Raw genomic sequence first — 18,527 nt, 5'->3', positions numbered from 1 at the left:
AAGACACATAATTGCCAGGTTCACCAAAGTTGAAATGAAGGAAAAAATCTTAAGGGCAGCCAGAGAGAAAGGTCGGGTTACCCACAAAGGGAAGCCCATCAGACTAACAGCAGATCTCTCGGCAGAAACTCTCCAAGTCAGAAGAGAGTGGGGGCCAATATTCAACATTCTTAAAGAAAAGAATTTTAAACCCAGAATTTCATATCCAGCCAAACTAAGTTTCATAAGTGAAGGAGAAATAAAATCCTTTACAGATAGCAAATGCTTAGAGATTTTGTCACCACTAGGCCTGCCTTACAAGAGACCCCGAAGGAAGCACTAAACATGGAAAGGAACAACCGGTACCAGCCATTGCAAAAACATGCCAAAATGTAAAGATCATCGAGGCTAGGAAGAAACTGCATCAAGTAATGAGCAAAATAACCAGTTAATATCATAATGACAGGATCAAGTTCACACATAACAATATTAACCTTAAATGTAAATAGACTAAATGCTCCAATTAAAAGACACAGACTGGCAAACTGGATAAAGAGTCAAGACCCATCAGTCTGCTGTATTCAGGAGACCCATCTCACATGCAGAGATATACATAGGCTCAAAATAGAGGGATGGAGGAAGATCTACCAAGCAAATGGAGAACGAAAAAAAAAGCAGGGGTTGCAATACTAGTCTCTGATAAAACAGACTTTAAACCATCAAAGATCAAAAGAGACAAAGAAGGCCATTACATAATGGTAAAGGGATCAATTCAACAGGAAGAGCTAACTATCCTAAATATATATGCACCCAATACAGGAGCACCTAGATTCATAAAGCAAGTCCTTAGAGACTTACAAAGAGACTTAGACTCCCATACAATAATAATGGGAGACTTCAACACTCCACTGTCAACATTAGACAGATCAACGCGACAGAAAGTTAACAAGGATATCCAGGAATTGAACTCATCTCTACAGCAAGCAGACCTAATAGACATCTACAGACTCTCCACCCCAAATCAACAGAATATACATTCTTCTCAGCACCACATCACACTTATTCCAAAATTGACCACATAATTGGAAGTAAAGCACTCCTCAGCAAATGTACACGAACAGAAATTATAACAAACGATCTCTCAGACCACAGTGCAATCAAACTAGAACTCAGGACTAAGAAACTCAAAACCGCTCAACTACATGGAAACTGAATAACCTGCTCCTGAATGACTACTGGGTACACAACGAAATGAAGGCAGAAATAAAGATGTTCTTTGAAACCAATGAGAACAAAGATACAACATACCACAATCTCTGGGACACATTTAAAGCAGTGTGTAGAGGGAAATTTATAGCACTAAATGCCCACAAGAGAAAGATTGAAAGATCTAAAATTAACACTCTAACATCACAATTAAAAGAACGAGAGAAGCAAGAGCAAACACATTCAAAACCTAGCAGAAGGCAAGAAATAACTAAGATCAGAGCAGAACTGAAGGAGATAGAGACACAAAAAACCCTCCAAAAAATCAATGAATCCAGGAGTTGGTTTTTTGAAAAGATCAACAAAATTGACAGACCGCTAGCAAGACTAATAAAGAAGAAAAGAGAGAAGAATCAAATAGATGCAATAAAAAATGATAAAGGGGATATCACCACCGACCCCACAGAAATACAAACTACCATCAGAGAATACTATAAACACCTCTACGCAAATAAACTAGAAAATCTAGAAGAAATGGATAAATTCCTGGACACTTACACTCTTTCAAGACTAAACCAGGAAGAAGTTGAATCCCTGAATAGACCAATAACAGGCTCTGAAATTGAGGCAATAATTAATAGCCTACCAACCAATAAAAGTCCAGGACCAGATGGATTCACAGCCGAATTCTACCAGAGGTACAAAGAGGAGCTGGTACCATTCCTTCCGAAACTATTCCAATCAATAGAAAAAGAGGGAATCCTCCCTAACTCATTTTATGAGGCCAACATCATCCTGATACCAAAGCCTGGCAGAGACATAACAAAAAAAGAGAATTTTAGACCAATATCCCTGATGAACATCGATGCAAAAATCCTCAATAAAATACTGGCAAACCAAATCCAGCAGCACATCAAAAAGCTTATCCACCATGATCAAGTTGGCTTCATCCCTGGGATGCAAGGCTGGTTCAACATATGCAAATCAATAAACGTAATCCAGCATATAAACAGAACCAAAGACAAAAACCACATGATTATCTCAATAGATGCAGAAAAGGCCTTTGACAAAATTCAACAGCCCTTCATGCTAAAAACGCTCAATAAATTCGGTATTGATGGAACATATCTCCAAATAATAAGAGCTATTTATGACAAACCCACAGCCAATATCATACTGAATGGGCAAAAACTGGAAAAATTCCCTTTGAAAACTGGCACAAGACAGGGATGCCCTCTCTCACCACTCCTATTCAACATAGTGTTGGAAGTTCTGGCTAGGGCAATCAGGCAAGAGAAAGAAATCAAGGGTATTCAGTTAGGAAAAGAAGAAGTCAAATTGTCCTTGTTTGCAGATGACATGATTGTATATTTAGAAAACCCCATTGTCTCAGCCCAAAATCTCCTTAAGCTGATAAGAAACTTCAGCAAAGTCTCAGGATACAAAATTAATGTGCAAAAACAACAAGCATTCTTATACACCAGTAACAGACAAACAGAGAGCCAAATCAGGAATGAACTTCCATTCACAATTGCTTCAAAGAGAATAAAATACCTAGGAATCCAACTTACAAGGGATGTAAAGGACCTCTTCAAGGAGAACTACAAACCTCTGCTCAGTGAAATCAAAGAGGACACAAACAAATGGAAGAACATACCATGCTCATGGATAGGAAGAATCAATATTGTGAAAATAGCCATACTGCCCAAGGTAATTTATAGATTCAATGCCATCCCCAGCAAGCTACCAATGAGTTTCTACACAGAATTGGAAAAAACTGCTTTAAAGTTCATATGGAACCAAAAAAGAGCCCGCATCTCCAAGACAATCCTAAGTCAAAAGAACAAAGCAGGAGGCATCACGCTACCTGACTTCAAACTATACTACAAGGCTACAGTAACCAAAACAGCATGGTACTGGTACCAAAACAGAGATATAGACCAATGGAACAGAACAGAGTCCTCAGAAATAATACCACACATCTACAGCCATCTGATCTTTGATAAATCTGAGAAAAAAAAGAAATGGGGAAAGGATTCCCTATTTAATAAATGGTGCTGGGAAAATTGACTAGCCATAAGTAGAAAGCTGAAACTGGATCCTTTCTTTACTCCTTATACGAAAATTAATTCAAGATGGATTAGAGACTTAAATGTTAGACCTAATACCATAAAAACCCTAGAAGAAAACCTAGGTAATACCATTCAGGACATAGGCATGGGCAAGGACTTCATGTCTAAAACAGCAAAAGCAATGGCAACAAAAGCCAAAATTGACTAATGGGATCTCATTAAACTAAAGAGCTTCTGCACAGCAAAAGAAACTACCATCAGAGTGAACAGGCAACCTACAGAATGGGAGAAAATTTTTGCAATCTACTCATCTGACAAAGGGCTAATATCCAGAACCTACAAAGAACTCAAACAAATTTACAAGAAAAAAAACAAACAACCCCATCAAAAAGTGGGAAAGGGATAGAACAGACATTTCTCAAAAGAGGACATTCATACAGCCAACAGTTCCATGAAAAAATGCTCATCATCACTGGCCATCAGAGAAATGCAAATCAAAACCACAATGAGATACCATCTCACACCAGTTAGAATGGCGATCATTAAAAAGTCAGGAAACAATAGGTTCTGGAGAGGATGTGGAGAAATAGGAACACTTTTACACTGTTGGTGGGATTGTAAACTAGTTCAACCATTATGGAAAACAGTATGGTGATTCCTCAAGGATCTAGAACTAGAAGTACCATATGACCCAGCCATCCCATTACCGGGTATATACCCAAAGGATTATAAATCATGCTGCTATGAAGACACATGCACATGTATGTTTATTGCGGCACTATTCACAATAGCAAAGACTTGGAACCAACCCAAATGTCCATCAGTGACAGAGTGGATTAAGAAAATGTGGTACATATACACCATGGAATACTACGCAGCCATAAAAAAGGATGAGTTTGTGTCCTTTGTAGGGACATGGATGCAGCTGGAAACCATCATTCTCAGCAAACTATCGCAAGAACAGAAAACCAAACGCTGCATGTTCTCACTCATAGATGGGAACTGAACAATGAGATCATTTGGACTCAGGAAGGGGAATATCACACACCGGAGCCTATCATGGGGAGCGGGGAGGGGGGAGGGATTGCATTGGGAGTTATACCTGATGTAAATGATGAGTTGATGGGTGCTGACATGTTGATGGGTGCAGCACACCAACATGGCACAAGTATACATATGTAACAAACTTGCACATTATGCACATGTACCCTAGAACTTAAAGTATAAAAAAAAAAAAAAGATAAAAAAAAAAGAAAGAAAGAAAGGAATATCATCAGGAAGACAACTGACACTGTCAATCACCCAGTCATCACACCATCACCAGTTACGAAGGCTTACTGTGATACCGGCATTGCTCTGTGTACTGTTGGGACCAAGAGAAAAGTAGAAGACATAATTCCTACCCCAGATGAACTCACACACTAGCTGAGGAAGGTAAGATAAGAACACAACTAGAAAACATGAGACAATCCTTTATGTATGGAAATCAAAAATCAAGTACAAGATGACTGTGGCTGTCTATCATAAGTAATACATAGTCATGTGATACGTAGTCATTACGTAGTTTGACTATGTAGTCTATACTAATACGTAGTCATTAGTTTTTCAACATGTGACAGAGAAGATAAACCTAAAATCAGACATAGAAGGTATATCGTGGCATGACTGTCCCAAGTAGGAGAAAGTGAAGTATCACAGAGAAAGCCTGAGCAAAGGCATAGAGGCAGGGGTGTGAACATCAGAGATAAGACACGTTCAGGCCGGGCGTGGTGGCTCATGACTGTAATCTCAGCACTTTGAGAGGCCAAGGTGGGCAGATCAAGAGGTCAGGAGATCGAGACCATCCTGGCCAACATGGTGAAATCCCATCTCTACTAAAAATACAAAAATTAGCTGGGCGTGGTGGTGCGTGCCTGTAATCCCAGCTACTCGAGAGGCTGAGGCAGGAAAATCGCTTGAACCAGGGAGTCGGAGGTTGTAGTGAGCTGAGATCGCGCCACTGCACTCCAGCCTGGTGACAGAGTGAGACTGTCTGAAAAAAACCAAAACCAAAACAAACAAATAAGATGTACTCAGGTGGGACAGAGACTTGCAACAAGGTTAACTGGTTGACCAAACTGTACAGCTTACGTGGGACCAGACAATAAAGGACATTGACGTAAATGAGCTACCTGGATGTGAGAGACAAGAGGGACACAGTAAAATATATTAGTGAGTGACATAGTCCAGTGTTGAAATATTTAGTCTCCTGATAGTTTTCATAGGCAACTCTTTAAGTTGGTTTAACTGTAAAGACATTTACTTTATAAAATTATATCATCTTTGGAACAGTGGAAAAAATGACACTGCAGCAAATGAGGTTAATATTTTTGGTAGGAAAAAACCATATTTAAACCAAGTACTCCAGACTATTGCTTTATACCATGATTTAAACACTTTTGATGTCCATTAAAGCCAGAAGGAAGATTGTGAAATCAAGACCTTTTAATCTGGGAAGATGACTGAGGCTGCAAATTCATAAATGAAATCAATTTTATCTTTATAAAGTACTTTTTAAATATATTAGTTCATTTGCCCTTCATAATCACCTTTTGTGTGGTAAGCAGAGTGGATATTTTTATTTCAATTTCAATTTTTCAGATGAAAAATTAAGATGCCAATGTTAAGTAGCTGCCAACCCACACAGCAACCAGAACCAAAAATCTGAATTATTGTTATCCACGACAGATGAAAATAAATTTTTTTTACAAAGTTCAGAATATTAGGAGGTGGGTACATGTTAAAATTGGAAAAAAAAAACTGTTTACTTAAAGTACTATGTTTCCTAGATATGGCAATATAATAAGAATAATCAAATGATTATCAAAAGATTCTGAATATTAGTTCTTTAATTATGACTAATAAGTAATAGGTAGATAAATTCTCCTGTCTCACTGGGTAAGGTTTTCAATTAGTAAAGAGAAAAGGGCAGAATTAAAGATCCCCAAATCCTTCTACTTTGAGAATTCTGTGATCTGCGTGTGCATCACTCATTATCAAGAGCTGGCTGAAGCTGAAAACACCAGTTCTGGCTATATCACATGACAGGAAGGAAGGCAGCCACGGATATATGATTAGTGAGTGAATGTCAGGATGGCTGAATGAATAGAAATGTTAGAACAAGGTACCATTCCTCAGATTCACAGATGTATGAGTCTGTAATGTCCTAATTGGAGGGCAGATAGTAATTTCTATCTGATTCTCAAAATTATTGGTTGAAAAGAGTTAATAACTATTATTTAGATTAAAAAATAAATCACGGTTGTTAGAGAAACCTGGGCAACCAGCTCTGGCCATCTGACACTACTGTCATAAGAGTAACTGTTTTTTCCATAGATTAATCCTCAATACTCTTCTCCAAGATAGAAAGCTACATTGAATGTGCACCATTCTGATCCAGCATGGTCTTTGCCATCTTTCTTTTGCATAGAAGGGAGATTAGTCCTGAAAGATTTTTTTTTTTCCTTTGAAATGAAAAATGAGAAATTTTGAGATACTGTCTTTCTAAATGAGAAATAGTGGCAAAGTGTAGCAGTTTCCACATTCCCATTTGATGGTGGGAAGTGGAACTGTGCCAACATTTAACTCCCTCAGTATGAATCATGCCATTTCACACACTGCTTCCTCCCAACCAAGTGGCACTATTCCCTTTAGGCTGTCCGGTGAAAAGAGCATATGTGTGCATTATGCCCTGAACTGTGTCCCCTAAAATTTATAGGTTAAGGTCCTAACTCCTAGTACCTCAGAATGTGACTGCATTTGGAGATAGGGTCTTTAAAGATGTAATTAAGTTAAAATGGGGTCATTAGAGTGTGTCTTAATTTGATATGACTGGTGTCCTTAGAGGAAAAGGAGATGAGCATGCAGCAGACAAGGAAAAATCTTGTGAAGACACAGGGAGAAAACGACCATCTGCAGACCAGAAAGAGTGGCTTCCATAAAGACTCAACCTGGCCAGCACCTGGATCTCACACTCTTAGTGTCTAGAACTGTTAGGAAATAAATTTATCTTGTTGAAGCCATTCAGTCTATCATTCTTTCTTATGGCAGACCCAGAAAACCAAAACAGTATGTCAGAGCCATGGACAATAGAAGGCAACTGAACCTCTTCTCCAGTTCTTCCTTAAAAGGTAGTTCAAGATGTATACCTCTACCATATTCTGTAGGACTGAATGGAGTTCCGAAGTATTCTATGAATTTAGCAATTTTCCTGGGATGTAAAAGTTAAGTTATAGGCTTTGTAGTTAAAACACCTTTGTCCAACTATTTTGGTGAATTTACTATGAAAAAGTATCTTTTGAGGATTTAAATTATTAAAGAGCAACTTAATGGTGGATTAAGGCTAATGGTAATATTTTACCCTAGGAGAACTTAAAATGTGCATTAAAATGAAATGTACTAAAAAATATCGGACAGGGATACTGTAAATCCCATATTCATTATGGTAGCTGAGACTCGTGCTTCAGTGAGTTTCTTAAGAGCCCTCAAGCACACAATGGCTGATTATTTAGAAAGACTTTATTAAGATATTTGTGAACACTGAAAGATAAAATATTTTTCTAATTAAAAAAATAGAGAGAGGAGGATAGGGAAAGTTTCATTAATTGATATAAAATTACATATAGGTGGGGGAATAAGTTCTAGTGTTGTATAGCACTGTAGGGTGAATATAGGAAACAATAATTTATCTCACAGGTTCAAAAGATAGAAGAGAGGATTCTGAATGTTTCCAACATAAAGAAGTAATAAATATTTCAGAACAACAGTTCTAGTTTTCTTTTCTTTTTTTGAGACAGAGTCTGGCTCTGTCACCCAGACTGGAGTGGAGTGGTGCGATCTCAGCTCACTACAACTTTGCCTCCTGGGTTCAAGAGATTCTCCTGCCTCAGCCTCCCAAGTAGCTGAGATTACAGGTGCCCGCCACCATGTCTGGCTAATTTTTGTATTTTTAGTAGAGAGGGGGTTTCACCATGTTGGTCAGGCTGGTCTCGAACTCCTAACCTCAGGTGATCCACCCCCGCACCCCTCGGCTTCCCAAGGATTACAGGCATGAGCCACCGTGCCCGGCCCAGTTCTAGTTTTCTTATTTCATCTTTGCATACTTCAACCCCCTACCAGAACAATGAGTAATTCCTAATGTTTCAGAAATGTCAGCCCACAGTAGGTCTTTCTAGAACTGACTACTTCACAAATGCACTGTCGTTTTCAAAAGGGCCAAAGTAATGGCAAATGAGTTATGCTGGGAGTTGTGAGTGTGCTTTATGTAACAGTGAGTACCTAATTAAATGACAGATATTAAAGTGTCCTGTAGCATAAATTATTTAAAACACCATATATATATACACACGCACACATAACCACTATGCAAATAAAGCGAATATTAAAAGACTATCTCGTTCATTGTCATTCAAATCACTCTTCAGTTGGATTACAAAGATTGTAGAGCAGATTATTATGAGCTAATAAATTATTCTAATTCATAACAATAAATAGAAGATTTTTTATTTTGAAAAAAGAAATACTGTGAGACATTATGAAACAAGAAGGAAGTAGGACTTAGCTATATTGTTTCCCTAGCTTCTTGGCAAAGAATACTATAAATTTGACAGTCTTTGTAAATTGAAGCAAAATTTTAAAATGAAAGATACACATTCTTTTTTGTTCTATCGTTTGTTAAGAGTTCAATGATTTGTAAAATCATTCATTTTCAACAACAAACATAAATATTTCCACTGGGAAAGTAATTTGAAAGCACTTATTAAAAAATACACTTAAAAATCAGACATTTTCCATTAACATATTTCATTCAATTATTATATTTTAATGAGAAAAAATATAAACTTACGTGTCATAGACATTGAGCAACCAATTGAGACACATATCCACACAGAGTGGAACATTGACCAGGTCCTTATGCATTTGCTCAAGTCCATCATAAGTTGTTGTCAGACAGTTGATGACATCTGGAACACTGAGGAGCTGGTCATTTTGGTTCAGCTTGTGCTGTTTGAAAATTTCATTTGTTGTACTCAACTCTAAGAGATCCACTAACCAGGGGAGAAGAAGGAATGTGTACAGTCATTACATTACATAACAACATAAAAACAAAGGCATTTCTAGTCTCAAGTATTTAGTTTGATTCTTCAATTTAAGAATCTTTCCTTTTTAGCTAAATTTCAGCTTTTAAAGAAACAAACACATTTCTATTCTTACATTTTACCACACTTTCATACTTTTGAATCTGGACTCTGTCGCTTCCCAATCTTATCCCATTTTTTTGCTCTTTGGAATATTAATTTTTCCTACTTTCTTTTTCTGGTTTTCCCTTTGCCAGGCTCTTTTTGCTTTTAAATGTAGCAAGGCATAAATCTCTCAATCTACTTCAAATGGCAACACATATCAAATATTACACTGCTCTCCTCATCTTAACTCCTGCAAACAGCCTGTGCACTGCTCTCTTCATTCTTTGTATCATAGCCAAACTAATTGTTCTTCAGCAGTTTTTTATCATGTACATCATTACACACACAGTTTACTGAAAAACAGGTTTTGTAGAAAAATAACAGCTCTCCACTGCCTGCTGAATCAAGCCCGATCTATAAGATTGTCACAATCTGGCCATAACCTGATTTACTTCCGATGATGCTCTGACACAGAGGTGACCTGTAGCTAAGAAGAAGTACTAGGGCTTCCCAGGACAGTCCCCACATCCATTAGTCTTCATAAATTTGTTCCCATTCTTACTCTTCATGTGCACCATATCTATGGTAGGCATGGCTGGTGATAGAGCCAGGAGGGTGTGCACAGGAGGCAAAGGCAGAGCCCCTGCTCTCAAAGACATACTGATGGCTTTACTAAAAGGAAGAGTAAACATGCCCTATAAGAAGAATATGCAAATTTCTGCTAGAGCTACTACTTCTAGGAGAGGAAGGACAACTGGAAAAGGCTCCTTGGAGAGGTGCGATTTGAAATGGGCCTTGAGAAATGGATAAAATACAAGAGATCCACATGAAGTAAGAAAAGAATTCCAGGTTTAGAGAAGTGCTTGAGAAAAGGCAAGAATTCAATCAAGTCCAGAGGCTCTAAGGAATGGTGGACTGCGGTGTGGGTGATGTGTGGCTTACTCATGAGTGGTGTTTGCCTACAGTGAAACAGGAGAAATGCATGGGCCAGGCACACACTGCCCAAGGGGAGGCCTGCAAAGGCCTGAAGGAGGAGTTTAGATGAAAATGACAAAATCTTTCTTTATTTAATCAATTTTGAGTCATTCATTCACTAACTGAAAACAGACAGACAAAGCAGATTACCAAACTACCATGTATCTATACATCTATTACCATCTATCTATTACCAAACTACCATGTATTCTTATTGATTGTAGAGATGACTCTTCCAAATCTAAACATCTGAGTAAGGAAAATTAGAGCCCACATTAACTCAAGGTCTGCTCATAGAAATCAGTTTTTATAAAATTCTTTCTCTGTCTCTGTATTTAAGCTTTTGGCATAAGAAAATTAGACTAGAAGAACTCTAATCTTATTTTTTCTTATTTTTTAACTTTTTAGCATTAAAAAATAAGAGGCAAAGAGAAAATATTTGGTTATATACATATATGTTATATATTTAAATTTTTAGCATTAAAAATAAGAGGCAAAGAGAAAAAATAAGGTTATATACATATAAAACCAACTTCTCTTCGTCTGATGCAAAAACTGTTCTCTCAAAAAAATGACATATTCTGACAGTTAACTAAAATGAACAAATAGCTTCTTTTGTATTTACCCATTTGTAACCATTCAATAACTACTAATTTTGAATTTTTAAAGACATATATGAAATGTGTCCATGCTAGCTCTCTGACTAACATAGAATTATTTATTTTTTCAAGTTATCTACAAATTAAAAGAACTGCTTTAAACCCGTACAGATTAAATGATTTCAAAAACAACTCAACAGGGAAGACTTTTTTTTTTCCTTTTCTTTTTCTTTTTTTTTTTTTAAAAAAAGATAAACATAAAACATACAAGTCTGGATAACGAAACAATTCATTTCCTTCAGATGTCAAATGTATCATTGGTAAACTTAAGCTAATAGCAAAAAAATAAGTCAAATAATCCTCATATGAGTTAGAGATGGTGTCAGAAAAAAACTAAGAACTATTTGGAATTTTCACTGTCATTCTTACCTCGTTTCTTTGCCCTGTACACTTGACTCTTGAACAGCGCAAGTTTGAACTGTGAGGGTCCACCTACACGTGGAGTTTTTCCAATTAAAGTTAACCACTGAGAGTGCCTGCCTCTCCTGCCTCCTCTGCCACCTCCTCTACCCTTTCTGCCTCTGTTACCCCTGAGACAGCAATACCAACCTCTTCTTCCTCCTCCTCAGCTTATTCAACATGAAGTTGACAAAGATGAAGACCCTTTATGATGAGCACTTCCACTTAGTGAATATTAAATATATTTTCTTTTATTATTTTCTTGATATTTTCTCTAGCTTACTTTGTTGTAGAGTAAGAGTATACAATACATAGCATATCAAATATGTTTTGACTGTTAATGTTAAGTTTTGGGTGTCAAGGGTCAACTGTACAGTTTTCAATTGTAAACTTCTAGAGGGCAGAAGCAAAGAGCCTGACAAAGGAAAGTGTTTAATAAAGGGCAGTAGCTAGGGAACTACAGCTCCCCACAGACACCAAGGAACATATTCAAATATGGCCAAAAGGCTCAAAGTTTTCTGAATTCCAACATCAATTATGCCAGTAACACAGCGCTGCTATTGGATCGCCACATGGCATCAGGTGACAACAGACCAAATTCCAAAAAGTCCATTTCCTGCATCAAGCTGTTCCTGTATTTCTTTCTGAAGTCTCCCTGGTGATACACTCTGTAGCTGTGACACTGATTTGCCACATCCCACAGACTATCATGTCTTCAATTTTTAGTGATTTACTCTGACACTTTGTCTTAGTGCCTAAGTCAAGCACAAATCTTCCTGAAGTGTGTCACATTTACGTACCTTTAAATAACTGACTGCATTTAAATCATAGAAAATTATGATTAAGATTTTCTCGTTTAAAAGGGAGACAAATGACAGCTCAGTCATGTGGTAAATGAAACAAACAGCAGAATCATTTTCTATCCAACTTTCTGACTTTTTCTTTAACCCCACATATAAGGCACAGTGGATGGAATAGAAATGCATCATCATTCTCCTGCTCTGCAAAGCAATGAACACTGTTTAGCACCCAATGTTGGGCTTCTCTGACACCTCTCCAGGTGTCAAGCTATGTAGCCATTCTTTATTTTTTTAATTATTTTGTTATTATTATTTTAGCATTTCCCCTATCTCCTCTTCCCCAGAAATACAGGCAGAGCTCAAGGTTTCACAACTGGCCTTTCACTCTGTGAGCCTGAGGCACTCACTCACTCCCCTTATTTCTGTTATTGCTTCTCTTTGGATGGTTCCAGATTCTCTTTTCTCCTGTTGATCTCCTGCCTCAACACTTGACCTGCGTACCATTGCTCTGATCCCTACAAGAGCTACATAATTCTCTTTCAGGAACCTCTACCCATAAAGGCCTAGCCTTCTTGTCATGATGAAATCCAATCTGCAAACCATGAAATATCCTAACATCCTTCCTTCTTCTACCCTCCACAATTTACCAACTACCCAGTTCCCCCAGTCATCAGTTCTCCCTCAGGCAGCCTTAAAAACCCAGACCCTCATCTCCCTTCCTACAACTCCCAGTCAGCTCAGCCTGGATCATCCTTTGCCTGAACTATTTACCCATTCTCTGTTCTCTGCCCTTTGGTCTTGCTTAGCTATTCCCTAAAGCATACTTCCACCTCTGGCCCTATCTGTAAACTCCCACAATAAAGAAAATGCCTCATGGCTTCCCATTCTACAATGAAAAATATCCAAACATGAAATACAACACAGTAAGAACTTGAGGAACAAAATAGAAAGGAATTTCAGGAAAGAAATGACCTTCAAATTGACCTAAACTAACTTTAAGGAAATTTCTGGATATTGGACAAATAGCTAAGCTATTCCATTCAGACTCTATAAGTTGATGTTCCCTGAACACCATCCACACCTTAATTCTCACACAGATAACTCCTTCCCTTCTTATCCCCAATTAACTGCCTCATGCCTAAATCCCAGGTGCCTTTTATAGCCTGGCTCATATGCCCACTAATCAAGGAAACCTGCCTTCTTCATAATGAGGGGACTCTCTTCCTCCTCAGAATATACTTCTCTTTTGCTTCTCTGCTATTACCTATCACATAAAGTTTCAAAATCAAAATACAAAGGAATACAGAAAATACATACATGTAGTCTAAAAGAAAATAATAGAACAAATACCCATTAGTCCATCACACAGCTAAAAAAAAATAGAATGTTACCACTATCTTGGAAGCCCTTTGGAAATCCTGCCTAATTACATCCTCTTACAATTACGGGGCTAACCACTAACCTTTGTATTTCATTTTCAGTTTTTAAAAGTGTCTATGTGTCCCTAAATAATAAAGCAGTTAGCTTTGCATGGGTTGAACTACATATAAATGGAACAAAGTGGTAGAAATTTTTTTCTGCTATTTAATTTTTTCATTTAATTTTATAGTTCTAAGATTAAATCATGTTGATGCTGATTACTAGCTCATTGATTTTTGTTGCTGTATTATATTTATAAATATGCCAAATCTGAATAAGTTTACTATTAAAAAATGCTGCTATAAATCTCCTTGGACACGTCTTCTGGCGTACTGCTATATAACCTTCAAACTCAAATCATTCACTCAGTGTGTCCTAAGCAACCCCTGCTCTGTGCCAGAAATTGTCTGAGATCCTAAGTAGAGAAGAACACAGACTTATCCCTCCCATGATGGAGAAGCAAACAATAACTAATAAACAGATTATTAAAAATTATGACTGACACTTTGCCTTAGTGCCTAAATCAAGCACCAGAAGTGTCATCTAAGGAAAAGAACAGTTCTATGAGGAGCCATAGAAAACCTCATTAAAAGAGAGGTGATCTACAACATTGAGACCTACAGGGATGAGTGTACCAGCCAAGGGAAGAACAGAAGTATTAAGTTGGTCCAAAAGTAATTGAGGTTTTCGCCATTACTTTTAATGAAACACCCTAACTTACTTTTAATGGCAAAAACTGCAATTATTTTTGCACCAACCTATACAAAGAGCTAGGACAAGTGCTTTTTAGGCAGGAGGAATGGAATACAGAGTTTGCCATTTCTATCACTAAGTGGATGATGAAATGGTGATACCCCGGTGGAGCAGAGGGAAGGAGGTGGACAGAGAGGTGAGCCAGGCAAAGACCATTCTGTTCTGAGGGCACCAGGAATCTTTTGTAAGCAGGGCATTGGGTCCCTGTGCAACGTTCTCCAAATATGAGTTCCTTGATTGTGAGAATCAAGTCCCTTTATAATATTTTATTTCCTGCACAATCTTGGGGCCCAACAAATGAATGAACAATGACACTGCCCTCTGCCTTATGCTGGGTGGGGATTTGCACATAATGAGAGACAGCCATGACTGAAAGTAGTTCACAGTGGAGACAGGGCAATCCACCTAACATTATTCGAGCACACAAAGGCAAGCACTTGTCACTAAGGTGAGAGAACCTGCTATTACAGGCAATCATAAACTACTGGGAAAACCATGGAGACAGGTAGGATTAGCTTATAAATGTTTCCAAAAGAGGTAAATCTTTAACAGTATTTGGGAGGAATAAAGGGTTATAGGCCATTGCAGAGAAAGGGTCAGGGTATTTCTAGTAAATGGAAAGGAAGGGAGAGGAAGAAGCAGATTAATAATAAACTGGTGAGCTCCAGGAGTGGCCCACAGGCCTTGGCTGGAGGGCAGTGGGAGAAGGCAGTGGGAAAAGTGAAGGCCAGTTGGCTCTGAAAAAAGCACCTCATATACTTGAAATCCAATACAATCTAGCCCTTTTCTAACTGTCATTTAGTTGTTTGTCACTACCAATTTAGTTTAGAAGTTGGAGGAGTCCCTTCTGTTCATCTCAGGTTTGAGGGGAAGAGCTGAGGAGGGGGTTTTTTTCTTTAGGAACCCAAAGAACCAAGAGAAGAAAACACTAAATGTGTTAATATGTTTATCCACCCAGAAGTGTTGTTGAAAACTGGGACCATGTTCATAACGACACAAAGCAGTCTTCTGTCAATGGAAATTTTGTGGCTGAGTCATCTGTCCCCATTTTACAGCTCATCAGGCCTGAGAAGAACTTCCAGACCCATCAGCTGAATCCTGGAGGTGCAGCTGAGCCTCTTTCAAAACTGCTGTCACCACGGACTCCTGCGCAGACCAAACATCCCTTTTGTGTGTTCATAATTTACTTCCTATTCCCTTTTCACTCAACATACTGATCAGTAGCCAGAGGGTGGTGGCTTTCTTTCATTTGTCCTGGTAATTCTGCAACACTTGCTGCAACTACTACAACCTGCTAATTATCTTTGAGGTTCTGTGGATTATGCAAGAGTCAAGGTCATCTCATTCTTCCTTGCATAGACTTATCTGGAGGTGTCTTTCAGCCCTTTAGACCTCTCTTCCATATATAGCTTAAGCTTTTCTTATTTTCAAGCTTTGCATTGCTGTTTTCTCTGAATGACATTATACCTCTCTTTCCTCAACTCTCTTCATGTAGCCAGCTTAAAATTTATTGCTAATTTCTGTTGACTTTCAAGGAGCAGATTTTTCAACCCTAACATATCATTTTTCAAAGCATAATTTTCAAAGCATCACTGAACTGCCTAGACATATATTAACAGTTAACAAAAGGTAGCAAACAAGAATATTTGGAACTTTTCAATTTACCCTATCTTAAAAGAATAGGTAAATACCACTTTCCATATCAACTATCTGACAAGGCCTAGGGTAGACTCAATCATTAGAACTACAACCACAAATAGAATCCAGGTAGCATAAATCTATATGCTAAGTATTCACATTGCTACTTAATTTAGGTTATTTTGGGGGGAAAATATCCTTTTGATGAAAGGACTGTCACAGAATTCCACTCTGAACACATCCTCCACAGGAAAAATGCATTGATAATACTAAATGTGTCAAGATATATTTAAAAGAAAACAGAGCCTTTTATCTAACTTGTTAAGGTGCCAGTTCAAATTTAGATCAGGAATGTGATTTTTTAGTGTTTCTTTATATACATTTGTCTCATACAAATTGAGACAAAATGGAACTCTACACTTCCAAATGGGCAAAAGGTACTGAAAACACATGACTTAATACTTTCTTTGATTTAATCCTCTTAAACTGGGTGGCAGCACAATTTTTGAAAAAGCTTTTTACATTACTCCTGTGTTTTGGTTAATTTTGTTCTCCAAGTAAGAATGGCATGTGTTCAGTACTGCACACTGATGGGGCAAATAATAAAATATTTATAGAAACAAAACCAACTCCTTGAGTGCGGAACACTGAAAACCAGATTAACTCGGCAAACACTCCATCCTCTTCATTTATCTTTCTCTCTCTCTCTTTTTTTTTTTTTTTTTTTTTTAAAAAAAGGCAATTCAAGTAACAGATTGATTAACTTTGGTAGAATAACTTACAACATAGCGCTTTTTGTAGTCTTCGGATTTTGATTGCTGTACGGTAGGCAGAAAAACGTACATTATTCAGGTCAGCTGAAATAGAAAAAGGAACAATTCGAAGATAGGCTTATTATTGAATATATATTGAATGCCAAGAATGTATTTGGTTACTTTGGATGATGAAAAAATATTATGTCTGCCTGAAATAAAAAGTCTTCTCCCAAATTCCCCAACATGTATCCAAGAAAAAAATTAAATGATCTTAAGGACCATGTTGAGATACATCTCAAAGCAGTGCTACACAGAAAATTCTAAGAAAGTATTTTCAAACAGGTGTCAGGGCTCAGAACATGGTGGGTTGAGTACTTTGAAATGAAGGAGACTGAAAGGCCTCAGAAGTAAGGTCTCTCTGACCTCTGGGTCTCTTGTCTCCTGCCCCTCTTTCTCCTCCCAAAGTGATAAACAGAAATCAGAATTCCTCTTCCCCAACATGGGTCATAAAAACTAGAACTCCAAAGCAAGCCATAAAATCTAGCAAGTTCACTGTGACCTTCACCCTTCTCTCCTGAAGATTCTCCTGCAACAGATATCCTGTCCCTACAGGAATATGTGGCAGGGAGAAGCCAAGAAGAATCTGAACAGATAGGCCTTGCTGGAATTCCCTTCTCAGTCTATTATCATTAAATTATACCCTTTCATCCAATCACAATTCAATGCAGTCATCCATTCCTCACTCAATCTAAGTGTAAAAATAGATACTTTTCCCTGTTGTCTTTGAGTCTTCTGAAGGCTCTCATGTCAGGTAAAACTTTGATTAAGTAAATTTCTTGTGCTTTTCTGGTTGACCTGTCTTTTGTTATAGGAGTGTCACTATGACCCTTATGATGGGTGAGAAAAGATACCACCCCTTTCAGTTCATTGGTAGGAAAAAGAGGAAGGTAATGAAGAGAAAGCACAGCTTATTAAATGCACTGCACAGTAGGCAGAGGGCCCTTCCTTTTTTTTCCCAATAAAGGAGATTTTCCTCCAGGGGCATCTGCCCCAAGGACACTTCATTTTCTTCCAGCCACACTGTCCAGCTCACTATCCATGAAGCTCATCTTAATTCTATGTTCCTCCCATCCTGATCGATTTGTTTTTCTGTCCTTTTGCAGATCTCGTTAAAATGATCCTATAATCAATACTCAACTCTTTGGAAACAACAGATATTGCAATTTCTTTCTTTGTCCCCTAAAGACAGAGTATCAGAGATTAGTAGAGTTAAAAGAAAACTCAGATATCATCAAAATTTGCCCCTTGTTTTACAAGCTAAGCAAACCAGTGATATGTCTTTTGTTTGTCCAACTTTTGCAGGACCCTTCACCCACCAAAATAAAAACTCACACAGAAGCCCAATAGTTGAAGAGATTAAAAAGGGGGCATCCCTTTTATTGAAACAGGAGAGAGAGGCTTCAGGTGCTGCTCTTCTCTCCAGCATCTCCTTAGTTACCCAAAGAGAAAACTTTAAAAAAACCCACGGAACCAAACAGAGGAAGTAGGTTAAACAATAAGTTGAAAGCCACAATGCCCTAGAAATTAAAACAAAATCGGAATTCTCATCTGTGTTTTCTTGCATTTTTGTATAAAAATGAATTTAGCTTTT

The 18,527-nt window shown here is 37.8% G+C and overlaps 1 protein-coding gene across 14 annotated transcripts in view; it reads right to left on the bottom strand.

The window, feature by feature from the left end:
- The window catches only part of UTRN (utrophin), a 576,786-nt gene that overhangs the window by 68,159 nt on the left and 490,100 nt on the right, over positions 1 to 18,527 (bottom strand). For all 14 annotated transcript variants that reach the window (XM_015137213.3, XM_077999492.1, XM_015137214.3 and 11 more), the window contains 2 exons: positions 16,904 to 16,978; positions 9,142 to 9,343 (listed from right to left, as the gene is read on the bottom strand). In XM_015137213.3, coding sequence (XP_014992699.3) covers positions 9,142 to 9,343; positions 16,904 to 16,978 — 277 coding nt within the window. The remainder of the gene's footprint in view (positions 1 to 9,141; positions 9,344 to 16,903; positions 16,979 to 18,527) is intronic.

The sequence above is a fragment of the Macaca mulatta genome, chromosome 4, assembly GCF_049350105.2.
Source record: "Macaca mulatta isolate MMU2019108-1 chromosome 4, T2T-MMU8v2.0, whole genome shotgun sequence".
Taxonomy (NCBI): domain Eukaryota; kingdom Metazoa; phylum Chordata; class Mammalia; order Primates; family Cercopithecidae; genus Macaca; species Macaca mulatta.
The sequence above is the reverse complement of the archived record's forward strand: the minus strand, read 5'-3'. Positions and strand labels throughout refer to the sequence as shown.